Source organism: Leptonychotes weddellii, chromosome 3 (genome assembly GCF_054177405.1).
Source record: "Leptonychotes weddellii isolate Sample4059 chromosome 3, ASM5417740v2, whole genome shotgun sequence".
NCBI lineage: Eukaryota > Metazoa > Chordata > Mammalia > Carnivora > Phocidae > Leptonychotes > Leptonychotes weddellii.
In genome coordinates, this window is record NC_138371.1 from 168,236,843 (window position 1) to 168,264,132 (window position 27,290).

A 27,290-nucleotide genomic window follows, 5' to 3' on the forward strand; every position below is an offset into this window, starting at 1 on the left:
ACTGTAATATACAAGTTTTTGGAGTTTTTTTCAAGTTTCTTGAATAGTGGATAACATTCTTTGATTCCCAAGTTAACTGGTTTTTGTATGTTCCTATTATTTTGGTGCATCTGGAGAAAGACTTTTGAGCTACAACCTCAGGCTCCTTCAACTTGTAGAGGTTCTGCATTATTAATACAGCAAATGAGAGCAGTCTTGGTGAAGACCATGAATATTATGGTCAGAAAGACCTGCATTTAAGTCCAGGCTCTCCTGTGCACTAGCTATGTGATCTTAGACAAATTAACTTCTCCAGGGCTTTATTTCCCATCCCCCCCCTTTTTTTTTTGTGAAACAAAAATGATAATGATGCCTTCCTCAGAGGGCTGATGGGAACATTAAGGTGTTCCCTCCGTATGGGGAAAGCAAGGGGTGTTCTGAGCATGACTGGCCTGTCCTAAGTGCTGGCTGGTTGGCACATGCACAAACAACATACCGACCTACAGGAAAGCAAATTCTGTTATTTTATTTTCTTTACTAATGAAGAGTCTTAAGTACTTTTGGTAATCAGTTAAATTTAGAAAAGTTTTATACTTTTTCATGCCTGTGAATTTCTCACTTGTCTTCACTTCTGATTATAGGTTAAGAGCAAAACAAAATTAATCTAATTAAGGGAATTACAGATATTGTTCAAATTCATAAGGCTCATCCCTGCCTTAGGGCTCTTGTCCTTGCTGTTCCTGCCGCCTGGGATGTCCTGATCAGTCTCGTTGGTGTCTTTCAAGTCCCTGCTCACACGTCATTTTTTAATGAGGTCTTCTCTGTCTATCAAATAAATGTTTTCTCTCTTCCTGTTCTAATCAACTCTCTTATCAGATTAACCAGCTTTATTTTCTTGTTCATTTATTTATTTATTTGGTTATTCTGTCTTACTCTACCCCTAAGAGTAGGGACCTTGTCTGGCATGATCTGCACAGTACCCTAGCACCTAGAACAGTGCCTGGCACATTAGGGGGGTCTGGTAAGTATTTTTTCTTCAGAGTGAATCAGTGAGTGAACGGCTACATTCCCCAATCTGCCTATTCACTGATACCTATTGCAGAATTATGTACAACTGTGTTTAGTCTGTTGCAGATTTTGTAGAACTATTTATCATAAGTGCAATCATAAGTGCAATAAATATCAGGGTAAATAGAATTAAGTGTACAAAATGTAAACTTCATGTAAAAAATGAACTTTTACTCTTTACAGGAAGAGTTCTTTCATAATCCTCATGCCATAGATATTGAGTCTGAAGATTTCAGCAGCCTGCCTCTTGAAATAAAGCATGAAATCCTGACTGATATGAAAGAATTTACCAAGCGAAGACGAACCTTATTTGAAGCAATGCCAGAGGTGAAATATACAACAGCATATTAATGCTTAGAATGCTTAGAGCGTCAGCAAAATTTTTTATTAGAAAAAAGAGGAAATTGATAAGTATTACTTATATAGTATCTGTTTCCAGTAAACAGCATTTGTGTCTCAGAGAGTCTGTGAAGCATCATGTATTTACAAGTTTGAACTTACACATATTTCTTCAAAGAAACCTTTTGACTTTCCACTTAAGACCGGGTCTTGGGATGCCTGGGTGGCTCACTCAGTTAAGGTTCTGACGCTTGATTTCAGCTCGGGTCATGATCTCGGGGTCATGGGATCGAGCCCCTGCATCGGGCTCCATGCTCAGCACGGAGTCTGCTTGAGATTCTTTCTCTCCCTCTCACTCTCCCCTTGTGTGTGCTCTCTCTCTCTCTAAAATAAATAAGTCTATAAAAAATGAAATAAAAAACACCAGGTCTTATCTCCTGGTTCTCTCCTGTGTTCTCATAACACCCTATAATGTCTCTTTATGGTTCTTAGCATCCAAATGTGCCTGTTTTGTCACTTCTGTATTTTCAGCCCCTAGGTCAGTATCTTTCACATAGTAAGTGCTCAGCGTATGCTTAGTGGTTCAATTCTTAGGTTAGTTCATAAAAGTTATTTTAACCCATAATATGCATTGTCTGTAGAATACTAATAGTAATACAGAATCTAATCTAACTTGATATTCCAGGTGTCTCTTCTTTGGCTGCAGGCCTAGAAATGCAATTGGACCTTCACCTTCCCTCTTCCTCTTTCTAGACAGTGGTAATAGGAAATTCAGTGATAAATTCTTCAACTTGGAGCATCTTCTGGTGGTTCTACAGCCACAGACCCTTGGAGCAGGTGGTGCGCGGAGTTGGGGTCAGGCTTGTCTCCTGATCATGGTACACCATTAATTACTCCTGCTTTTAGTGGGTGAATGAACTTTGTTTTCCTTTCTATTGCTACCACCTGTTATTTCTCACATCATTCTCTAACTCACTGTTAGGACAGAGTATACATTTTGCAGCAGCATTGTTCCTAATGAATGGATGTAGTGGTTTTTTTTCTATAAACTTTTGGACATTTCTTAAATTGATACCAAAATATGAAAAAGGCAGGCAGGCAGGTCCTATTTCTTTCTCTATCAGTCCTTTGGTTTTTCCACAAACAGTGTGAACATAGGAAAATGCTAAGGTACACTGAAATGATATACGAAGGACAGAAGTAAATTTGTTTTCATTTCAGGGGAAAAAATCCACACTTAGCCTGTGTATCAAGCACTTTATTTCTTGCGTGTGAAAGGATCTCTGGCTGGCTTTTGAGGAAATGGAATTTGGGTTATGTAAACAACATTGGGAAGGCATGGGAAGAAGGGAGATGGTCCCTAATGATTTGTTCCCTTTTGTTCTTTCCCCATCACCGTGGAGCCTGGGATCGGTAGATGGTAGGGTAGAGGGTAGTGTGGCTCAGCAGCCCATGGGACCTGTAATTCTGATAGGGAAGAGAGGGTCTGAGTCATCCAGGGTGGACCTCTGTATCATCTGTACATTGGGCAAATGCAATATTGAGAATAGTAATGATAGTAAGTAATAACATAATAGCAATAGAAGCAGTGTAGCGTTGGCAACCTGTTTTTGATCCCACATCTAACACTCACTAGCCTTGCAACTCTAGGGAGGTTACTGAACCTGTTTGTCTCAGCTTCTTCATTTGTAGACTGGAGATAATGACCTAGGTCTCATGGGGTGGTTGAAAATAAAATGGGATGATACACATGAAAGCTCCTAGAAGAATGCCTTCACAGAAAATGCTTTATAAATGTTAACTATTATCATTAATAACTGTGATTGCCATGAATTCTGAGGTGTCTTTTATGGGTCAGGGACTGTGCTAGGCACTTTACTTGCATATTTTTTTAAAGATTTATTTATTTATTAGAGAGCATGCACGAGAGAGCATGAGTAGGGTAAGGGGCAGAGGGAGAGAATCCTCAAGTAGACTCCCCCCACTGCCGAGTGTGGAGCCTGTCTAGATTTCACAAACCATGAGATTATGACCTGAGCCGAAACCAAGAGTTGGACGCTCAGCCGACTAAGCCACCAGGTGCCCCACTTTACTTGCATATTTACTTGCATTCCAGAAGGTTATCTATTTATTAAGCCATAATCAAAATGTCACAGTGCTTGGCATGCATTACTGCTTAATAAATGTTTTTTGAATAAACGATTAAGGCACAAACGGTATCCATGATTTCTTTTGCCTAAATCTTTTTGTTTTAAAGATTATTTTTTAATAAGGCAGTTACAGTTTTTTTCCTAGTATTCAAATTTTACTGTTATAATATGAAAATGTCACCAATGGAAAAAACCAGTTGCTCTTTGTCCCTTTGTGGGGAAAAGGATGGAAGTGTGGGAATATTATTTGTATTTAATACAAAAAAATAATTTTATTTATTTTATTTTAGGAGTCTAATGACTTTTCACAGTATCAGCTCAAAGGCTTGCTTAAAAAAAACTACCTAAACCAACACATAGAAAATGTCCAAAAGGAAATGAATCAGCAACAGTCAGGACAAATCCAAAGGCAATATGAAGATGAAGGGGGCTTTTTGAAGGAGGTAGAGTCAAGGAGAGTGGTCTCTGAAGATACTTCACATTACATCTTAATAAGAGGTATTCGGTACCATCACTTACCTGATGGTTAAAAACCAAAAATATGTTATGTCTCCGAATTCTAGGAACTACCACCCTACTTATGTAATAATAAATATATGTAGCTATTAATGGATACCTACTATTGTACCAACCCTCTTTGTTTTTATTTATTTAAAATTTATTTATTTATTTACTCTCAGTATAATTAACGTACAGTGTTATATATTAGTTTCAGGTTTACAATATAATGATTCAACAGTTCTGTACGTTACTCAGTGCTCGTGTACAAACCCACTTTAAAATTACATAACAAATTAACTCTTAGTGCTGTTTAAATGAAAATTTATAACTTCATTCATGAGAACCAGTATTCTTTTATTCATCTTACTAGAAGCATATTGTCTCACTGTAAAACTATATGAGAAATGTTTTAATTTTTCTTAAGGTATTCAAGCTAAGAAAGTTGCAGAGGTGGGTTTAGAGGCTCTTCCTTCTTCCAGCGAAATGCACAGCAGGTCTTTTGACATGAAGTCATCTCTGTGTGAGAAACTGAAGCCAGAGAAAGAGCCTGCTGCTGCCCCTCCTTCTCCAAGAACTTCCCTGGCCATGCAGGCTGCCATGCTGGGAAGCAGCTCAGAAGAGGGGTGGGAGAGCGAGACTCCAAAGCAGTCTGATGTGAAGAATGCACCTGTGTCACCGCTTACTCTCTTAGCCATTCAGAAGGTTCTTGATGATGATGAAGACATGGAAGCACATGCTGGAAATGACGTGCAGGCAGGAGGGTCAGGAGTGAAAACACTGCTTGAGAACAGTTGCCATGAAGAAGTTGTTGGAGGCCTGACAGAGGGAGACGGAGAAGGAATGCTGTTGCCATCAGGACCCCATCTAACTCGTGTGAACTCTGCACATGAAACCAGCCCTGACAGTGACAGGAGGCTGGCAGACTCTGCTCATTTGTTCCATCCCGTCTTCTGTCCAGGCAGCGAATCTGGTGTTTCAAAAGAAGAAATGTCACTTATGCACGTGGTGAGTGAAGCCTTTCAGACAAGCGATGAGTCTACGGTTGAGGGTAGAAAAGACCCAGTTCCTTCAGAAAGCACAGTGGTGATGCACAGCGATGCACCTGGACTCCAGAGTGGGACACAACGGACACTAGTACCTTCGATGAGTTCACGCTCTGTATCAAGAAATGAAATATACACCAAAGAGCCTGGGCTGCAAGACCTTTGTCCATCAGGCCCCAAATATGATTCCTCTGTTCTTTCAAGTGATGATGAAGCAGAAGGTGAAAAAAATCCCGTTTCTGAAATCATGGACACTGTCAGTTGGCAAGAAATGAGTAATACACAAAGTGTCCCTGCAGAGGCAATAAGTAACTTGGAAAATGCAGTATCCTTTAATTCTAAAGAGCACGAGAATTTCCTGAAAACCATCCAAGAACATGAGACAGTGGAATCTGCAGACCAGGACTTAATTTCAGTTCCAAAGGCCGTGGAGCCAATGGAAATGGACTCTGAAGAAAGTGAATCTGATGGTAGGTGCTTGTGCTCTTCCAGATATACACAACTGTAGGGTTTTACATCTCCAGGAACGGAGAGATCCTGCAGTGTAGTCTAGTTCCCACTTTTGTTCCGATGATGAACGAGGACCCCAAAAAGGTGAAATGACTCTCCCAAGGACACACAGCTGGTTCTTTTTTGTTGTTGTTTTTAAAAGGAGGGAGTACCAGTTGGAAAAGGTAGAAGTGAGTCTTTTAGGTTTTTTAACTTTTTGTTTTGAAATAATTATAAACTTAATAAAGTTGAAAGAATATTATAGAACATTCTGGTTCCTTCACCCAGTACCTCAATGGCTAGCGTTTAACCACATTTGCTTTATCATATCTCTTTATATATGTTTATATACATATACATGTTTACTATATATCTACATCTATACAGACTTCTATGTGGTCGATCCTCATTATTCACAGATTTCTTATTTGTGACATTGCCTGCTTACTAAAATTTATTTGTAACCCCAGAATCAATACTCAGCGGTAATATCTTTGTGGTCACTCATGGACCTGAGTAAAGTGGCTAGAAGTTTGAATTGCCATACCACTCCTAGCTGAGGTTGAACAAGGTGTCACTCCGCCTTCATGTTGCAGCTCTCCCACAGAGGTGACCAGAAGGTGAATATGGGAGAGAGCAGCGCAGTGTAGATCAAGAAGCTCTGGTTCGGGTTAGTTGGATGGGGTTTGAATCCCAATTCCAGCACCTGTTAGTGGGGCAGCCTCAGGCAAGTCTCTTAACACTCCTAAACCTCATTTTCTCTTTCGTAAGATAAAGAAATTAGAATTTGCCAAGATGGGTTGTTTTTAGGATTTGCGATTTTAAATATATTTACTCTATGAACAAGGATGTATTCGTGGATTAAGTGTTTACAGTGACTTTATAGAACATACTGTTGTGAATAACAAGAATTGATTGTACACACACACAAGCTAACTTTTCCTGGTGTCTGCTGAGTTTCTCCATTCTTTTTTTTTTTTTTAAATTTTATTTTATTATGTTATGTTAATCACCATACATTACATGATTAGTTTTTGCTGTAGTGTTCCATGATTCATTGTTTGCGTTATAACACCCGGTGCTCCATTCATTACGTGCCCTCTTTAATACCCATCACCGGGCTAACCCATCCCCCCACCCCCCGTTTCTCCATTCTAAAGTTACTGTTTCTCCTTTGTAATTAGTATTTTATGGAAAGGCTGTGTAAAGTAATTTTTTGGAAAGGCTGTCTATGTAAAGGCTGTTGTTCCTGAACAAATCTTTGCTCACTTATTTCAGCATTCATTGATGATTTTTACCTAAATAAATGGTTACTATGATGGCTGCCAAATGGCAGTTTTCTAGTTCCATCGTTCCTTACATATTTTTCAGTTTACATCCTTTTATAAGGAAGATCTTTCCCTCTTCCCCATTTACTGTTTTTTTAATATCCATGTGGACTCAAGAGTTTATCTGCTTTATTTAGTGATTTATGATGCTGTTGTACTTTATGGTTGGAGTCGTCCTGGCTTTGGCCAGTGGGGGCCCCCTTCAGGCTGGCTTCTGTGACTTTTGACACTTCCCTCTTATAGTTTGAGCATTTCTTTACTTTCTGATCAAGACATTCCAGATTTATCTTATACTTTCCCTGCCCTGCCCTGTCCCTGGATCCAGCCAGTTCACCAGAGAGTCCTCGGTCTCTCTGGTAATAGAGCATGATGTTTAGAAACCAAGATCTGGACCCTGAGTGTGCTCACTGGTACTGGAGTGGGCATTGCTTCAGGCCCTCTCAGGGACAGAGCCAGGGAGTATATTTATGTATATACACACAAGCATGTGCACACACCCATCTGTATTTATTTCTCTACAAATAAATACATATTTCTATATAAATGTATATTTTCATGTATAAAAATCTATGAGTTCATACTGATACCTGCATTCCAATCCAACATCACAGATTTCATTTTAGCTTCCACTTTTGTTGTGATTTCCCTTTCTAAGAGTGATAAACCTTACTCCCATTGTCCTTAATATATTGACTTATTGCTTATTCTCTCTTAATTTGTTTTTTTTGTTTTTTTTAAAGATTTTATTTATTTATTTGACAGAGAGAGAGACAGCGAGAGAGGGAACACAAGCAGGAGGAGTGGGAGAGGGAGAAGCAGGCTTCCCCGCGGAGCAGGGAGCCCGATGCGGGGCTTGATCCCAGGACCCTGGGATCATGACCTGAGCTGAAGGCGGACGCTTAACGACTGAGCCACCCAGGCGCCCCTGCTTATTCTCTCTTAATTTGTAACCATCTCCTGGTCCCATTGGTGTTCTCCTTGGTCCTGGCTGTCTCCTTGGCCCCAGTCCCCACTCTGAGGTCTCCAGCCCACTCTGTCCTGATTGCATCCTGAAATCCATCCCCCTCCACCTGAAGCAAAAGAAGGGAATCACATTTCTTTTTAAAGAAAAGACAAGACACAGGAGAGGAGGGAAGGAAGGTGGAAGAGAAGAGCTATTTCTCCTGAGTACTTTTCCAGGATTCTTTCCACTAATTCACAGCTTTATTCTTTGCTATGTCCATAGTGAAATGAGAACATATAACAACCTACATGATATTTGACATCCTCTGATAATTCTCCTTTAACTTAGCATATTTGTATAAAGCTTATATACAAGTCTTTGAAAGCCTGGTTCCTAATTTCAAAGGTAGTGCCAGTTTAATGGAAAAGGCTTATTTTGAAGTTAGGCATTTTTTATTATTAAATTTATTTAATAGTAATATGTTAGCCTTACATGTTTTCTAGTAAATTCAGATCATTTCAGGGTAAAACATTTTTCAGGATACTTTGGAATGCTCTCGATGACTTTGGGATAATTCTAATGTTTCACTTGTAAATAAAGTGACCTTGTTATTTTGGTACAGGAAGTTTCATCGAAGTACAGAGTATAAATAGTAATGATGAACTTCAGGCTGAGTTACATGAAGCTTCTAAATCTCCCTCCAGACAAGATGAAGAAGAACTGATAGGAACTAAGAAGGAAGAAGCCACTGGTGACTCTGAGGGCCTCCTAAGACCCAACTCTGGAAGTGAGGCTTCAGACACTGAGCCACATGAAGAAGCTGAAAAAGATGCAGACCGTTCACTCAATGAATGGCAAGATATTAATTTGGTAATAATATGACATCGAGTTTTAACTTACGGCTAAGAAAGAGCCAAGTTAAATTGCTTTTGAGCTTTAAGGAGTTACTGGATGAACATTTATCAGCTATTTGCATGCTTTTTTTTTTCTTAACTATTTTTTTGTAGTTCTGGGGATTGGGAAATCTAAGATCAAGGTGCAGGCTAATTTGATTCCTGGTGAGAGCTCTCGGGCTTGCAGATGGCTGCCTTCTTGCCATGTACTCATGTGGTGGGGAGAGAGGGGGTAGGGTGGGGTGGGGGAGGGAGAGGGTAGGGAGGGAAGGAGATATCTTTCTTTTATAAGGCTACAGTCCTATCAAATTAGGGCCCCACCCTTATGACCTCATTTAACCTTAATTACCTCCTTTTTTTTTTTTAAAGATTTTGTTTATTTATTTGACAGAGACACAGTGAGAGAGGGAACACAAGCAGGGGGAGTGGGAGAGGGAGAAGCAGGTTTCCCACGGAGCAGGGAGCCCGATGCGGGGCTCGATCCCAGGACCCTGGGATCATGACCTGAGCCGAAGGCAGACGCTAAATGACTGAGCCCCCCAGGCGCCAGCAACCTTAATTACCTCCTAAAGACACCATCTCCAGATGCAATCACATTTGGGGTTAGGACTTTAACAATGAATTTTGGGGGAACACAATTCAGTCCACAGCAAGAACCACATACAATAACACCTAAAAGCATAAAACACTTACATGTAGAGCTTACAATGTATGTGAAAGATAGGTATTTCAAACTATAAAACACTGATGATAGAAATCAGGGAAGACCTAAATAGATGTGGTTTTGGATGGGAAGACCCAATATTATTAAGATATCAGTTCTCCCCAAGCTGATCCATAGATTCATAGAATTCCAATAAAAACCCAATGATGGATATTAACAAGCTGATTCTAAGATTTATATGGAAAAGCAAGGAAGCTAGAGTAGTCGAAACAATTTCGAAAAAGAAAAAATTTGGAGGACTTTTACTACCTGATATCAAGATTTACTATGAAGCTATAGTAATCAGGAGAGTATGATATGGGCTAAAGGATAGATACATAGATCACTAGAACAAAATAGAGTCCTGCAACAGAAGCAAACAACAGTAATCAAGACAGGTTGCTCTTGGCATAAAGATATACAAATAGATCAATAGAACATAATATAGAAAGTACAGAAATGGATCCATGCATATATGGAGAACAAGTTTTCAACAATGCTACAAAGGCAGTTGGATGGAGAAAGGAGAGTCTTTGCACTGGTGCTAGGAAAAAAAAAACAACTTTGGTGCCGTGTGTGATACACCAAAATCAACTCAAAACATCACAAATTGTAGTTTTATAGTAACTCTTGAAACGAGGCAGTGCGAGTGTGAATCTTCCAGCTTTGTTTTTTTCAAAGTTGTTTCACTTTTATAAATCCTGTGCATTTCCATATGAATTTTAGAATTAGCCTCTCAATTTACATGAAAAATGCCTAAGGTTTTGATGAGATTGTATTGAATATACAGATCGATTTTGGGGGGAATTAAATCTTAGCAACATTCTATCTTCTGATCTGTGAATAAAGGATATATCTTGATTTATTCAGATATGTCTGAATTTTTAAAATGTTCTCAGCAGTGTTTTGCAGTTTTCAGTGTACAAATCTTACACATCCTTTGTCAGATTTATCTCCAATTATTTCATATTTTTGAGGGTATAGTAATTGACATTTTATTTTTTACAATTCATAGCTTTTAGTGTAATTCACAGAGTTATATAACTATCACAATTTTAGAACATTTCCATCACCCCAAAAAGAAGCCCTGTACCCATTAGCTGTCACTCCCTGTCCCTTCCTCTCCACCTCTGGGGCCACTCATCTACTTCCTGTCTCTATGGAGTTGTCTTTTCTGGACATTGCATATAAATGGGATCATACAACCTGTGGTCTTTTGTTTCTGGCTCCTTTCATTTAGCAGAATGTTTTCAAGGTCCGTCCATGTTGTAGCATGTGTTAGTACTCTTTATTGCCAAATAGTATTCCATCGTATGGATATGAACCACATTTTATTCATTTATCATTTGATGGACATTTGGGTTGTTTACACTTTTTGGATATTATGAATAATGCTGCTGTTAACATCTATGTACAGGTTTTTGTGGGGATGGACATATATCTTCATTTCTCTCAGGTGTACACCTAGGAATAGAATTGCTTGGTCACAGGTAGCTGTGTTTAACCTTTTGAGGCCCCATCAGACTGTTTTCCAAAGTGGCTGCACCATTCCCACCAACAGTGTATAAGGGTTCCAGGTTTTCCACATTCTCATTAACACTTACTAATACTGTCCTTTTGATTCTAGTCACCCTAGTGGGTGGGAAGTGGTTTCTCACACTGTGGGTTTTTTTTTTTTTAAGATTTTATTTATGAGAGAGAGAGAGAGTGAGAGAGCGAGCACGAGCAGGAGGAGTGGGAGAGGGAGAAGTAGACTCCCGGCTGAGCAGGGAGCCCGATGCGGGGCTTGATCCCAGGACCCTGGGATCATGACCTGAGCTGAAGGCAGACGCTTAATGGACTGTGGCACCCAGGTGCCCCTCACTCTGTGTTTTTTAAAAATTCAATTTGTTTAAACTAAAACATGGGTGATTTAGTGAGGGAACTCTAAAGATATTACAGACCTGCTCAGAAATCCAAGTGGGAAACTTCATAAGGAGGAATGCTTATTTGGAAATTTAGTCAGACTAAATGCAGTCTTTTTGTAACACATGAGCTTAATTGGATCATTAATATAATTATCTACAGATGGAATTATTTTGCAGGAGGAACTGGAAACTCTGGAGAGCAGCCTGTTAGCACAGCAGAATTCGTTGAAAGCACAAAAACAGCAGCAAGAACGGATTGCTGCTACCGTGACGGGGCAGATGTTCCTGGAAAGCCAGGTAGGTGTACAAGCCAGGCCTCCTTTAGCAATTCCTACTGCTGGTTTTACTTAATCCGATTCCCCAGGCGGATGCCTTCAGTGAAATGTGTGCGCACTGCTCCCATTTCCGGTCAAGGCCGGGTCCTGCATTTCCCGGGGATCACGCGTGTCTCTCACTCTCCAGGAACTTCTTCGCCTGTTTGGCATTCCCTACATCGAGGCTCCCATGGAAGCAGAGGCGCAGTGCGCCATCCTGGATCTGACTGATCAGACTTCTGGAACAATCACTGATGATAGTGATATTTGGCTCTTTGGAGCACGGCATGTCTATAAAAACTTCTTTAATAAAAACAAGTTTGTAGAGTATTACCAGTATGTGGACTTTCACAACCAACTTGGTAAGACTTCAGAGTGTGAGTACTCTTTGAGATTTACCTTTAGAATTCGTATTATGAATTTTTTCCTTTCCAAGGAACTAGTTTGATGTATTAACTAGGAAATGGTAGGTCTCTACAAGTTTTCATGTAAGTGATCTTTTGCTTCTAGAGAGGAATAGGAGTTTTAAATTAGAGTTAAGAAATTAAAACCCTAGTAATGTTTAGGCATTTTCTGCAGTTTTAATTACCTGACCTGCTTACACTTTGACCGGTTATTCGAGATCTCTGGAATAAACCAAAGGTGGCAGCGAAGGGAGGCAGTGAGCTCCATGGCCCTGTGTTAGTATTTCTGGCAGTGATTCTTCATTTTTCCATTCATCTAACAAATACATATCGAGTGATTCCTGTATGCCAATTTTTGTTCTTGGCGGTGGGGAAACTGGAGAATACAAGTCTAGTAGGAGAAACGATAATAAACATAATCCATGTAGAAAAACAAAGCTGTAGAAGAGGAGAGGGTGACCTGCAGTCACAGGAAGAGCATTTGCTGTTGTATATGGAGCTGTGGTCAGGAAAGTCTTTACTAATAGGTCACTTTTGGGCTAGGGCCTAAAGAAAAGGGGTAGTGAGTTGTGGTACATACCTTAGGGATGAGCACGTCAGACAAAGGGCCTAGAGAGTGTAAAGGCCCGGAGGCGGAATCTTGCTTGGTGTGTTCTAATAAAAATTTAAAAAATATAAAATGTTTTTACTTTTATAGGATTAGACCGGAACAAATTAATAAATTTGGCCTATTTGCTTGGAAGTGATTATACAGAAGGAATACCAACTGTAGGTTGTGTTACAGCCATGGAAATTCTCAATGAATTCCCTGGACATGGCCTGGAACCTCTCCTAAAATTCTCGTAAGTTCTTTCTTAATTTCTTTAATTAAAACGTTTATGTAAATGTCTGATTTAGGGTGCCTGGGTGGCCCAGTTGGTTAAGCATCTGACTCTTGGTTTTGGCTCAGGTCATGGCCTCGGGTTTGTGGGATCAAGTCCACGTTGGGCTTTGCGCTCAGCCCTCAGTGCTCAGCATGGAGTCTGCTTGGGATTCTCTTCTCCCTCTGCTCCTCTCCCCTGCACAGGCATGCACATGCTCTCTATTGCTCTCTCTCTTTCTCTTGCTCTCTTTCTCTCAAATAAATAAGTCTTAAAAAAAAAAAATACCCAGTTTAACAAACAAAACTATTATTTGCATCATGAACTGTCACAAATCACCGGAATTGACTGGGTTACCAAATTTGTTTTCCCTTTCTAGACTTCAGTGAAATCAGAGACAATTTTTTTAGAGGTACCAGGCTTATCCTAGATCAAGGGGCTACATAGCCAGGTCTGTGGGATTCCATAGGCAAGTAGAAATTCCCATTTCATTCATTCAGATATGGATTGAGTGGTTGCTCTTGTGTCAGACGCCCTGCTAGGCTGGGGTAGGAAAGTTGACTAAGCTGTAGGCTGCGCTCTCAAGGAGCTCCACACTCTTGGGGGGGACAGAAGCAAACATGTCCCTGTACTTCCTTGTGTTAAGTGTTCTGAAAGAGGAGCCAGAGTGACATGGAAATACAATGTTGAGAACTGTACCTCGGGCCCTGCTGTCCCGTTTCTTGCTGTGTGTATTCTGATGTGTTTAGTGATGGTGGTGCATTCCACCCAGAACCCACCATTGTGCTGCCCATGGGGTACACTTCAATTATGGAGTTTCTGGGACAGTGGTATTTAGGAGGATGTCCATGAAAGGAGTTCTTTCTTAAGGTTGGTCCTCGATGGCATTTAAAAAAATTGGACTATAAGTCACATACCATAAATTTCACAGTTCAGCGGTTTTTAGTCTATTCACAAGGTTGTGATGGCATTTTCTAACCACCAACTTGTCATGAGATACTATTTGGTAGGAGTTGATTTAATGGTTCTTTGGAGTTCTTTCCAGTTGTATCTCCTGGTGTCTGAAAAATTCTCAGATGTTCTGGTCTAAGAATCAGTGATTCTTAATCAGTGATTAAAATTAAAACTTAAATGCAGAAGTCGTTTTAATGTTTGCCCTTCTCTAGCTGTAGCATATGTACCAGTGTATTTATTTTATGCTTTCTTTGTATCTCTCCTCATGATTTTCATATTATTGAGGAAATAATATACTGGCAATAAGTTACTGGGTAGCTCGTAGGTCATGGTATTTAAATAACTTGAAAAACTACAAACAACTTTACTGTACAAATAGTAATAGAAAAATTATGAAATATGAATTAAAAAGATGGTTATAGTTAACATTTTGGTTTATATAATTTTAGACTTTGCACAGTATACTCAGACATTATATATATATATACACATCTGTACTCATACAAGTGTGTGTTGTTTCTTTTTATGTTACCTATAACTCATTTGGTGATAGAACAAGGCATTCTGTCAACAATGTATAGATGAGTAACAGTTTTTAATGACTCCATAGTAGTCTTTTGATGTATTGTGATTAATTAATCACATGCTTATTGTTATTTCTTTTTTTTAAAAGTCTGATCAAACATGATTGAATGCCTTCAGAGACGTATTGTTGGGTTCTTATCTGATTATTATAGGATAAGTAAAAATGGTATTTAGATTTTTAATTTGGTATCCTGAAATTTTTTGTTTGTTGAAAATTTGCATTTCTGATAGAGTGAATGCCTATTTATGCCTTATTTATTTTCTCTCGTTAGTTGAGTGGTTTACATTTTAGCCATTTCTGTCTGGTTGTCCAGCTGGTGCCTGGCAGAGAGGAGCAGCCGGAACTGTGCCTGGCTCGGGAACATGAAGACAGATGCAGTTAGAGAGCCGGAGGAGAGGTGGAAGGCAGTGAAATTGAGAGTGTTGCCTTGCTTTCTTTTCCGCTTTCCCTTTCCCCTAACCAGACTCCAGCTTGTCACCCCCCTTTAAGGTGGAGCTACTCCGGGCCTACCCACTGAATTCAGCCCAGCTGTGTTTGGTTAGGCCTGCACAGTGCCCTCTTCTGTGGAGCCTTCATTGTGAATTGGCTACCAACATTTAAATTAGGGGAGATTTCACAGAACGTTTTGGGTTCTCTTGCGGGGAAATGAGATCTGAACACACTGGGCCCAAATGCCCAGATGTCCCTGGAAGAGCAGGGACAGAGAATGGCAGTCACCCCCACCGACCTGGCCCGGGCACAGATCCTTCCGTCCTAGCACGGTCACTCCCACTCCCTGCCGTGTCCTCCACAGCTCAGCTGACTGGCAGATGCCATCTTTCATCTTTATGGCAGTGCCCGGCCCTCCTGCTTTAAGGAGGGTGAGATTCTCTCAGTGGGATGAATGCTCGCTCGGTATGTTGTGCTGATCATCCTCGCTGACAATCCTGATTGCTTATCTCAAAGATGGAAATTCAAAAGAGAGTAGGGGAGAATTATAGGTGTTCTCTTAGTGCACTCCTGGAAACGGTATTGTAAAACTGATGAAGACAGATCTTAGTTCCTTTTTGCCTTTTGATGCTGTAGTGAAGACTGCAGTTAGTCTTTTGTGGTGCTAGGAGGCACTCCTGCATTGGTGAAATGAGGCACTGACTGAGAGCAGATCTGAGTCCGTGTCCCACCCGGCAAGGATGGGAAGCAGTGCAACACGACAGAGTGTGTGTGTGTTTTTTTTTTTAATGTTTCATTGAATGTGTAGATTGGTGAGGGTTTTCTTTGCTTTTAACTTTATGCTATTCATTCTTCCTAACTGTATAAATTTTTCCGGTTGTCTCTTGCCGCGTTGTAAAATACTTTAAACCTCAGTGGCTTCCAGGAGTCATTGATTTTTGCCCATGGATCTGCAGTTTGGTGAGGCTGCGTGGGTATGTCTGTTGGGCTCCATGTGTGTCAGGGGGCAACTCAGCTGGGCTAGAGGATCCGCTGGTGAGGGAGCCACGTGTCTGGCCAGTGGTGCTGACGTCAGCCAGGAGCTCAGCCAGAACTGTGGGCTGGGGCCTTGGACCCCCTCCATCTGGACTCCCTCCATCTGGACCCCCTCCATGTGGATCCCCTCCCTCTGGAGCTCCCTCACACAGCATGTCAGCTGCTTCCGAGGCAGATATTTTAAGGGTCCAGATGTGGAAACAGCAGGCTCTGAAGACCTAGTACAGCATCCCTTCCTCCGTCACAGAGCCCACCCGGCTCCAGGGAGGGGACATAGGCCCCACTTCTGGATGGGAGGAGAAGCAAAGAATGTGGGGCAGTCTTTAACTTGCCATAGTAATTTCCGATCACAATGGAAAAACTGAAAAAGGAATAAAATATAAAGAAGAAAATGAACAGCTGTATCCTTGCTTAGAACATTGCCTAACACAGTAAAATAATGGTTGTCATTGCTTTTATTATTTTAAATTGCCTTGTATATGTTTTCTTTCTTCACATATATGCATTTTCTCCAAAATTGAGGTTCTACTTTCTGTAGAGTCCTGTTCTGCATTTTTAAGATGTAACATGTTCTTGGCATTTTTACATATTATTAAATATTCTTGGGTCTATTACTGTAGTTGATTTGAAGTAAATGATACAGATATATGACCTCCTTTCTTGCTGAGAAAGAGTCCCAGAGAAGTTGTGGGCCCCGACGGGCGATTCTCAGGTTCTGACCGCACCAGTGCCCCCTGTGAAGTCTTGAGCAGGTAGTGACTTGTGCTTGGGGTCGGTTTCTTCCTCTGTGGGGTGATGACAGTGGTAGGTAGGATTGTGCTCGGGTGATGATCGGCGTGTATGACAGCTGACACGGTGCCAGGCGCAGAGTAAGCTTGCAGTCAGTGTTTGCCATGGTTACTCTGTGGCTCATGGAATTTGTTCTGGGGCTTGAGTTTACATCTTCTAAGCATAGCCCTTTATCTGCAGTGCATCCACTATAATGTCATGAAATCTTGTCTCCTTTGCCTTGTAGAGAGTGGTGGCATGAAGCTCAAAAAAATAAGAAGATAAGACCTAACCCATATGATACCAAAGTGAAAAAAAAATTGCGCAAGCTGCAGCTCACACCTGGCTTTCCCAACCCAGCTGTTGCAGACGCTTACCTCAAACCTGTGGTGGATGACTCCAGGGGGTCGTTTCTGTGGGGGAAGCCGGATCTGGACAAAATTAGAGAATATCCTTTTACTCCTTCAAACCTAAAGGAGCACTGAGCCAAATATATGTTTTCATTTGAATTGTAGGGAACACTTGGATCAGCTTTTTCTTAATACTTTAAGATGCTCCTTTTTCTCTCTCCTTAGGTTTTTTTGTTTTGTTTTTTTGGTGGTAAAATATACATAACAAAATTTATCATCTTAACACTTGAAGCGTACCATTCAGTGGCATTAAATACATTCATATTGTTGGGCAACAGTCACCAGTCACCACATCCATCCCCATTCTTTTCATCTGAAAAGAACTGAAGCTCTAGACCCATTAACAACAACTCCCCATCTCCTCCCTTCGGGCCCTGGCGACCACAAGTCTACTTTTTGTCTCCAGGGTTTTGAGGACTTGAGTACCTCATACAAGTGGAATCATTCAGTATTGGTCCTTTTGTGTCTGGCTTATTTCACTGAGCACAGTATCCTCAAGGCTCATCCATGCTGTACCACGTGTCAGAATGTCCTTTCTTTTTAAGGCTGAATAATATTCCGTTGTGTAGATATGCCCCATTTTGCTTATCCATTCATCTGTTGGTGGATACTTGGGTTGCTTACATGGTTTTAGCTATTATGAATAATCTCTTTAGAGTGAAGAGGATCTTTATTTGAAATAGGTAGTGATAAACATTCATAGGTACAACCACATAATTATTATTTATTCTGAAAGAATAGAAAAGATGATTAGTTTTATTATTTATATGTTCCTTTTTACATATTTAAATCATCATTTGGATAGATGCTTAAATATTTGCAATAGTATTAGTCTAACTACAGTTTTTTTCTCTCAAAGAAATATGTATGATATCTGAAACTTGTTTTTATTCTAGGTTAACCTTTTCTCAGAGTAACGAGTCTTTGATGTCCTAAAATGAGAGTTGGGTATGTTTTATCTTAGAGGACATTGAACAGGAGACATGCCACATGATTATGTTGCAGTAGTTTGTTTTGTCATTCTGTTCTCTTACCACTTTATTCTTTATAAATATGAAAATCTTTAGAGATACGGGGAATGGAATTACAGGTGAGTTCTTTGCACCTTTTTATTTATCATTTGTTTAAATATCTTTAAAAACATGTAGAAGCCTTAACTGCCTGCATATTTTGTCAGCGTTATTTTGGGTGGAACAGGATGAAGACAGATGAGTCTCTGTTTCCAGTATTAAAGCAACTGAACGCCCAGCAGGTAATCAGTGCAGCTCTTTTCCTAACTTCAGGGTGAGGAGTGAACTAAGAAAGGCTGCCAGTCGCAGCTATTAAAGACCCATTACTCTTTTATTTTAGAGCATGTAACATACATTTTAAAAATATTACACTTTAGATAAGAGAACAGAAGAAAACAGAAAAAGGGAAAACTGCACTTTGTCTTCATTTCTCAATTTCACTCTTAGGGCTGGACTTCCGTGTCTGTGCGTGTTCATTCTGACTTTGAAAAAACCAGGCTAATAATGGATTGCGTACTGAGATGTTTATGCTTGAATATTTTAGTTTTTCAGAGCTATTTTCATTTAAAAAAAGTCTGGGAAGTGTCCAGTCCAAAGCAAATCCTGATCATTGAATTCTCTTCGAGTACGAGTACTCCTTCATTCTGTAAATGAGTCATCATCACTATGGCATGTTGGCAGGAGAGATTTTTGAGATGAGGACTTTGTATGGCTCTCAGTTCTCCCGTGGGGTGGGTGTAGGTAATCGGGTCTCGCTGTATCTGTGAGTATATTCCCACCCATACCGAAGATTGTTCCACCCCAGGAACAGCCTCCAAAATATATGTACAGGTAAACCACTTAGTAGAAATGAGACCATATCCTAGAAAGTACACATATTTAAATCTATTGTCATTAGGTTTGGTTAATTTAGAAAAAACATAAATAAAACTGAGGTGGATGGCCTTTCCGAAAAACGTCTCCTTTGCTTATGCGATGACTTTCTGTAATGGAGCCATTGTATGCCGACAGCCAAGGAAAGTGTGTCGGCTTTGTGATGATTACTCCTTAATTTCAGGTACATTGTGTTGTACTATGTTTCTTCCTTTACATTATAGAAGTTAATATAAATTTATTTCCCCCAAATTAGAAAAAAGTGGATTAAAATGATCCATTATTTACTTTCTCTGACACAGATACTAACATACAGGTTTATTTTCTTTTATTCTCCCCCCCTCCTTTGCACATATATTTATCATACATAAATGCAATTTGATCTATATAACTCCCCCTCGTACTTATTAACATAAGATTTTTTCTGTATATTGCATGGTTTTCATAATTTCAAACGACCAGATTACATTGCATCAAAGAGATTTCACTTAACGGGTTCAGCGCACTTAGTGGAACCTTGATTTTCAGGTTTTCATAAATAATGCTGTGTTGAACATTAGGCATAAAACTTTCTCCACATGCAACTATTATTTTAAAAATGTCTTGCTAAATGTGGATTTGCTAAACAAAGAGCATGACCATTTCCCAGTATGCAGTGTGGTTGCCCCCTCAACGAACCGCACAATGACCATGTTTTGAAGAGAAGGGAGGAGTGGAATTTAGACACAGACCCCACGAAACTGTGCTGCTCCAAAAGAAGTTGGCATATTTGGCTACTGAAAAACACCTGACTCTCTTTGAGTGCCTGGGAAGGGGGTTCTTATTGGAGATGCGGACGGAGGGCTTAGGTGACAGGTGGTGAGTACTGCTTCCAGTGTGATCTAGAAAATCAAATTTACTCTCAGTAAATCCTGGGGTAGAGATTTGGCTTTTGAGAGGTAAGGAAGGCACCTTCCCTGAAAGAGTCATTCAAAGCCAGTGACCAAGGTGGAGCTCTTTTTTTTTTTTTTTAAAGATTTTATTTATTAATTTGACAGAGAGAGAGCGAGAGCAGGAACACAAGCAGGGGGAGTGGGAGAGGGAGAAGCAGGCTTCCCGCAGAGCAGGGAGCCCGATGCGGGGCTCGATCCCAGGACCCTGGGACCATGACCTGAGCCGAAGGCAGACGCTTAACGACTGAGCCACCCAGGCACCCAAGGTGGAGCTCTTTGATTTGCTTCAGAAAGTTGACTGACTCGCCTGATTTTTTTTTTTTATCATTTCATTTCATTTTTTTAGACGCAGCTCCGAATTGATTCTTTCTTTAGATTAGCTCAACAGGAGAGACAAGATGCTAAGGGTATTAGGAGCCAGAGACTGAACAGAGCTGTGACTTGTATGCTGAGAAAAGAGAGAGAAGCCACAGCCAGCGAAATAGAAGCAGTGTCGGTTGCCATGGAGAACGACTTTGAGTTCCCTGATAAGGCAGAAGGAAACACCCAGAAGAGAAGGCTAGCAAATAAATGGAAAGAGTCATCAAGCCTGAAAAGAAAGAGGCTTTCTGATTCTAAGCGAGAGAGTAACTGTGGCGGGTTTTTGGGGGGGGCCTGCCTCTCGCCGTCATCCGGGACCTCTTCGGGTGAGGACGCCGAGTGTGTGTCTTCAGCGACGGCGCAGCAGGAGAGAGCAGCCCCGGAGTCACCCGCCAGCCGCCCGGGTTTGCAGAGCGCAGCGACCCCAGCTCCCGCCAGCGACCAGGGCGCGACCAGCAGCAGCTCTAGTGATGATGAGGGACGGGGGCCTACGCCGGTGCTGGTGACCGCTGGATCTGTGTTTGGGAGGAGAAGGGGGAAACGGAGCGGTCCAAGAGGAAGGAGGAGAAAAACCCAATTAATTTAAGCCCGTTTGTTCTCCCTCATCAGGCACAACTTAACATTTCGTAATGAATTTGTTGTGAGGAAATAATACAATTAAAAGTATTTGCACAATTTTTGTATTGTGTTTTTTTTTAAATATGGATGCTGACATTTATTTTTCTGACATGTTACACTTTTCTAGTGTTTTACATGTCATTGACTATTTCCTTGCATTCGCAGTCTTTGCTCATGTTTCTATTATTATACATCTGATGCTTTCCTACAGCATTACAAAAGGGAGAAAGGATTTTTTTTTTTTTTAAGATTTTTATTTATTTGACAGAGAGAGACACAGCAAGAGAGAGAACACAGTCAGGGGGAGTGGGAGAGGGAGAAGCAGGCTTCCCGCAGAGCAGGGAGCCCGATGCGGGGCTCGATCCCAGGGCCCTGGGCTCATGACCTGAGCCGAAGGCAGACGCGTAACGACTGAGCCACCCAGGCGCCCGGGAGAAAGGATTTCTGTTGATCAGTAGTCACTGTCAATCAGCATTCTCTTTGACTTTCCAACCCAGATGAGAAGGAATATATCTGTATTTCTTAATTCCATAACAGCGGCCGTTTCCCACACCTATGTGAAGTCCTGTTCCCCCCACCCCCAACTGCTTCCCATTTTTCCTCAGGGTCCACTTAAAGCAAGAGGGAACCTCACTGCTACAACATACTTTGAAGAGTATGTCTGCTGCAATTATAGCAAGATAATTAGGAAACCTAGATGGGGTGCGTGATTTCCCCTGTGAGCATTAACCAAATACGGAACCTCTGTACTGTGATGTTTGTCTTTTAAAATACTTTGGTTGTCACGAGCTGTTCTGTGTAAATGGCTGTGGGGGCTCAGGGCTGTGGTTGAACCGGTGTAGGCGGGCCTCCGTTAAGAGCGGCTTCCAGGGGTTGGTTATCGTTAACAGAGACGTTCCTTCTGAGTGGCCTAGCCTAGGTTAGTTTATTATTACTCGGCCGCTGCTCTCACAACAGCAGCTCCCTGAGTTCTGATTGCTTACAGTTGTGAACAGTCTGAGGCGGGCATCGTCCATTACCTGGAGCCTGGGTTCTTTGGCCTTCAGAGGTACTGTCTACCCAAGTCTGTATCTTTTCTGACATCTTTGGTATTTCCGTCTTTACTGATTTTCTTCCCTCCGCCTTCAAATAATTGAAAATCTTTACCCCAATGAATACTAAATACAGATAACTTTCAACAGCCTTGTACTGACTACTGGACGCTTTTTTTAAGGCTTTCATTTATATTTACTTTTCTGCCCTACTTCTCAGATAGTTGGTCTACAGCTGCGCTTTTCCTTGCTTTTTATTTATTCTTTCCTAATTAGAAATATCTCCTCTGATTCTTCCACTCTTCTCCAGCAGCTTTCTTCTAGAGTTGACAATGACTTCCATGTAAATAAACTCAGATCTTTGTTTAATGCGTCTTCTCTCTGGAGGTATTTGAAGCAGAACACTTTTCTTGAGAGGATGGAGTAGGGAGACATTAACTTTTTCACATTATTCTCATTTCTCAAAGCTACTTATAATTGGGAGTTTTCTGCATATTTTCATATTATTCTCATTTCTCAAAGCTACTTATAATTGGGAGTTTTCTGCATATATGTAAGTAGTACTTTTGTTAAAATTTAATTTTGTTGCCTTTCATAGATAATTTACATTTGTTTTGCACTACACTAGTTGGGGAGAAGGCTAAGCTGCTGTAGCAAAGAGATCTTCATATACAATGGCCTACACAAGCTGGATCATTATTTATCTCCTCCTCAACAGGCTGGCCAATCTGAGCTGGTTAGGTGGCTGTCCACCATGAGGTCATTCAGGGTCCCAGGTTCAGCCATCTCCTAGGCTGCTGTCTTGCTTGAATGGTCTTGGTCACTGCTATATCTGCATTTCAACCTGCTGGAAGAGGAAAGAACCAAAGCCCTGGCAAAAAAAAAATGACATTTTTTTTTTTTAAGATTTTATTTATTTATTTGACAGAGACAGAGACAGTGAGAGCAGGAACACAGCAGGGGGAGTGGGAGAGGGAGAAGCAGGCTTCCCGCTGAGCCGGGAGCCCGATGCGGAGCTCGATCCCAGGACTCTGGGATCATGACCTGAGCTGAAGGCAGACGCTTAACGACTGAGCCACCCAGGCGCCCCCACAATGTCATTTGTTAAAAATCACTTATTCTGTTGAATTGAATCGACTATCCAGTATTCTTCAGAAATACTCAGAAATGTAATCTCTACCTGGACTATGTACCCAGGAAAAGGAAAAATGGATATACAGCTTATGCTGCAAATATGGTATTTATAGAACATTTTGGTATTTATCCTTTTTTTCTGTAAATCCTCTGACCAAGGCATATCCTTTTACAAGTGAAGAAACAAGCTTGGAGATACTTACCATCTTTACCAAATTCACCCATCCAGTAGGAAAGTGTGACCTGAACCCAAATCTTTCTTTTTCCCCCAAATTTAATTTGAAATTCAGGGTGCAATTTTACCTATAAAATAGGTTGCCTGTTTAAAACCAGCAGCAGCAAAGCAAATTTATCACTATTCAAAGTGAGTTGGTATACATGGGTGTGATGTAGGATGATGACCATCATATATATACTTTTTCTATAAAATTATCTTTCAGCTTACTAATCTTTTCTTCAGCTTTCTCTACTGTTGCTGTTAAACTCATCTGTTGAGTTCTTTATTTCATGTATTGTACTTTCAGTTCTATTTTCTTGACTAATTTTTATAGATTCTAGTTCTTTGGTGTAATTCTTGTCATCTATTCTTTGAATATCTTCATCACAGTTACTTTAAAGTCTGTGTTAAACAATTCCAATATCTGGGTTACCTGTGGGCTTGTTTCTGTTGTCTGTTTCTTGGTATGATTAGTAAACTCGGAGTGAATGCTGGACATTGTGTATAAAGAATTGTAGATGTTGTGGATCTTCCTCTGCAGAGGATTCCGGAAGGTACTCTGGCAGGCAGCAGAGGGAAGATCACCTGACTATAAGCAGGACCGAGTGGATTCAAGGCTGGCTTGCAGTCTTTATAAGACTCCATCTTCCAGTTTCTCCCCATTACTAAAAAAGTAGTTTTTCGGGGGTACCAACTGACACCGGGGGTATTTCTTATTTTGCGATTTACTCTGCTTTCAGCTACTCTTTGCTTGGAAAATTAGCCTCTTGCCCTAACATCTTATTGAGTAAATGCCTTGAGTGAAGAGTCAGTGCTGAGTGTGGGGTTTATTTCTCTTGCTTCCTGGGATCTTGGGCTCCCAATTCCTGGCTGCCTTGCCAGCTCCAAACACTATTCTTTGTCTTCCCAGTTCTGTGCGATCACGTGAAGCTCTCCTGGCATCCTTCCTTGCCTTCCCTTTGGCTTCTCAGCCTCTTTATTATCAATAATCAGCAAAAACATGGAATTCTTGGCTACCTTGGCAGCTCTCTCCTGACCACTAGTGTGTGTGTGTGTGTGTGTGTGTAATCTGCTTTTCTAGTTCTCGGAAGCAGAGGTGTGCTATAAGCTACTTACAGGTGGAGGCAGAGGTCTCTATGTACTTTTCAAACAGTTCAGTGTAACTGAAATAATCATTGTCATCATGTCAGTTTAAATGATCGATTTAGGGATTCTGCCTCTTAAGAAATCTGGCACTGAGGTTTCATGATCTTTTAAATAACTCCTTGAAAAAGGTAATTTTTATTCACCAAATGATTATTCTTGTTTTAAAGAAAGCCAAAAAAGAGGATGTCCTCTGCCCAGAATTAACTGCCTATGAATAATAGTTTTCATTGTTTAGGATTTTGCAATTTGCAGGATTTTTTTTTTTTTTTACCTACCATATTCCTCTCACAGATATATAGAGTACCTTTTATATCCCTGTTTTATAGATGAGGAAGCCAAGAAACACATTAAGTAAATACCTCAAATCCCAAGCAAATTTAAAATTAGGCTCCCAGACTGCTAGTCCCATCCAATACATTCACGTGACCTCAAGCCAACTTTGTATAAAGTATTTCTTAGAAGCTGTACCTACACTCCTCTAAGTTTATTTAACTTTACAATATTGCTCGATTTTGTTACCTATAGTAACTTCTTATTAAGGACATTCTGAGTGACCAGGGAGATTTATACGTGCTCTGAGATGCAGCCATGCATGTGCACGTGCAACTGTTCGGGTAACAGACACCCTCAGCCTTCCGCTTCAGTCCTAGTCGGAAGGAATTACAGTTTGATGCCTGTGCCCAGAGTGCTACTGCACACATTCTCTAACTTTCTGGTGCGGCTGTCTGATTCTAAAAATGATGCTCACATCCAGACATGTGACAGAAAAAGTACGCAGCCTCCGTCCCACTGGACGTCATAGCTGTGGAGTCCTAAATAACTCTTGGCATCGAAGTTAAAAAAGGGGTCACTCTGCTCAAATAGTCTTCAATCGCTTGTAGCAATGGTTTATGTTCACTCACTGGCTCTAGCTCTGTTTGTGAGACACAGGGAATATTCCTATTCTCCAGCCCCCTTATTTACGTGCATTCCAGCCTCATTGCCGTACCCCCGAGGCTTGGAAGCTGCAGCTGTCAGGATCCTAATCCCTCCTGCGAGGACTTGCTGCCAGTGTGTACAGTAGTAACCTGCCGGCTTGCTTCGGAGCTGGCCTTTCCAAGCACCCTCAGAGGTCTCTTCAGCAAAACAAAAGCTGTGTGGATGATATTTTTTAAACTTCTAGAACTCAGCTAACCCGTTTAGGTATGTCCGGACTTAACATTTAACAAACGTTGACCTTCAGGCAGACACGTGTAGTAAAGACTGCTTTTTTTTTTTTCCTTAAATGGAAGAGGAACTAAATTGGGAACAAAACGCGTGACCACGTTTGCTGTTGTTTAGCTGGTGACCTCAGGGACGTTATTTAACTTCACGCTTTCTTCATCTGTAAGCTGCAGGAGAAAATGATTTGTCTTCTAACTTATTGAGACATACTGCAAAGAAAAATGTGGTGGCTGTGAAAAGTGTTCTGGGATCCTTGGAAGAAGGGAGTGCTATATAAATTCACGGGAGAACGGTGATTATTTATAATATGAACCAAAACTGAAATGTAAAACATCAAATCGTTTTTTCCTGAAGTTGGAATAACAGTTGGTTAAACTTATTCACATGATATGCTCTATTTCAGAGGCACAAAAAACTTTAATTTCTTCAATTTTACATATATTTGCTGACATGGTATATGGGTTCTTTAAAGTGAAAGCTACTCAAAAGACCATTTGGTGGTTGGTCTATTAGACATTGGGTTCTTACTAATGATATACTGATAGAAACAAGTGAACTTTGCCTCTATTGCTATTTTAGATTAATGCTGTGGTTTTCACTACACTGAACGAAATTCATTTTCTCCCAATGTTTTAATCACCTCTTAAATGTGAAGATTGCTATCCGACCAGTCAATATAAAGAAGATGCCTTTCTTGGTGATAGCTGAGGTAGTCTCTAGTGAAGTAATGTCTTTTTTTCTTCCAGTAGCTTTTAAAATTTCTGACTCTGAAGCCTTTGTCCAAATTTTGATTTGTACTGCATAGATTGTGTTTGGGGGGGGTCTATCTTAAATCACAATTTATTAATATATGAAATTTTAATAGAATTTTCTATGGTATATTTGATGTTACTTCAGCTTTATTAGGTATATAAAAGCACTTAACACACACTTTTGAATTAATTATTACCAGTTGATATTTTAATGTATTATTTGCCTAGTTTTCAAGAAATGATCAAGAAAACATCAATATATAGCCATCCATTAGTTCATCGCTTAATGGATCCAGGAGTTGAAAAAGGTAAATTATTTTATGTTTCTTTATATAATTTGACCAATTCTAAGAAGACAAACAGCTAATAGAATATAAGTGCTTACCTTCTCAGTGTTCCCTAACGTCTTAAAGAGAGCAAAGACTTGTCAATTGCATATTGCATCTTGGCTTGCGTTTGCTAACCTGAAAATATCTATAATAATGCGGAATGTCTACTCTGATACCTATGGTCCTGATGATATGTTAGGGATAATTTTGACAAATTAAATATATAGACTTGCTAAGTAGTTAGAATTTTTATTTTGATATGAAAAAGAAGAATAAATTTTTTCCCCAAGTGCTATATACTACATACATGATTGTGATTTCTAACATATTTCTTTTTAGATAGGAAGAGAGATAAAAATAGTTTTGTGTAAGGCTACAAGTTTTTATGAATGCCTGCATGAAAGATGATTTTAGACTATAAAAATATTTTTAGTCTGTGTTTATGGTTCCTCTGATGTATTAATAGAGACAAATATATAATGTGATTTGACCTTTCAGTATAAGGAGAATTTAAGTTTGAATTCTGCTATAATTGTAGTTATTTGAAACTGACTTCCCATTTTTACATCATTTTAAATATCA

At 40.3% G+C, this 27,290-nt stretch overlaps 2 protein-coding genes across 5 annotated transcripts in view; both read left to right on the forward strand.

Annotated features, from left to right (window-relative positions):
- Positions 1 to 20,953, forward strand: part of ERCC5 (ERCC excision repair 5, endonuclease) — a 31,639-nt gene extending 10,686 nt beyond the window's left edge. The window contains exons 6-15 of one of the 2 annotated variants that reach the window (XM_081815188.1): positions 1,231 to 1,374; positions 3,827 to 4,034; positions 4,462 to 5,550; positions 8,463 to 8,710; positions 11,521 to 11,640; positions 11,806 to 12,019; positions 12,759 to 12,903; positions 16,941 to 17,141; positions 18,271 to 18,355; positions 20,265 to 20,953. In XM_081815188.1, coding sequence (XP_081671314.1) covers positions 1,231 to 1,374; positions 3,827 to 4,034; positions 4,462 to 5,550; positions 8,463 to 8,710; positions 11,521 to 11,640; positions 11,806 to 12,019; positions 12,759 to 12,903; positions 16,941 to 17,141; positions 18,271 to 18,355; positions 20,265 to 20,864 — 3,054 coding nt within the window. In that variant the 3' untranslated portion in view covers positions 20,865 to 20,953. The remainder of the gene's footprint in view (positions 1 to 1,230; positions 1,375 to 3,826; positions 4,035 to 4,461; positions 5,551 to 8,462; positions 8,711 to 11,520; positions 11,641 to 11,805; positions 12,020 to 12,758; positions 12,904 to 16,940; positions 17,142 to 18,270; positions 18,356 to 20,264) is intronic. The other variant, XM_081815189.1, reaches the window with a different exon arrangement.
- Positions 20,954 to 24,808: 3,855 nt separating this feature from the next.
- The window catches only part of LOC102726992 (methyltransferase-like protein 21E), an 18,778-nt gene continuing 16,296 nt past the window's right edge, over positions 24,809 to 27,290 (forward strand). Inside the window, exons 1-2 of one of the 3 annotated variants that reach the window (XM_081815190.1) lie at positions 24,809 to 25,919; positions 26,608 to 26,687. In XM_081815190.1, coding sequence (XP_081671316.1) covers positions 26,618 to 26,687 — 70 coding nt within the window. In that variant the 5' untranslated portion in view covers positions 24,809 to 25,919; positions 26,608 to 26,617. Of the gene's footprint in view, positions 25,920 to 26,605; positions 26,688 to 27,290 lie in introns of those variants that run through there. The other 2 variants (XM_081815191.1, XM_081815193.1) reach the window with 2 other exon arrangements.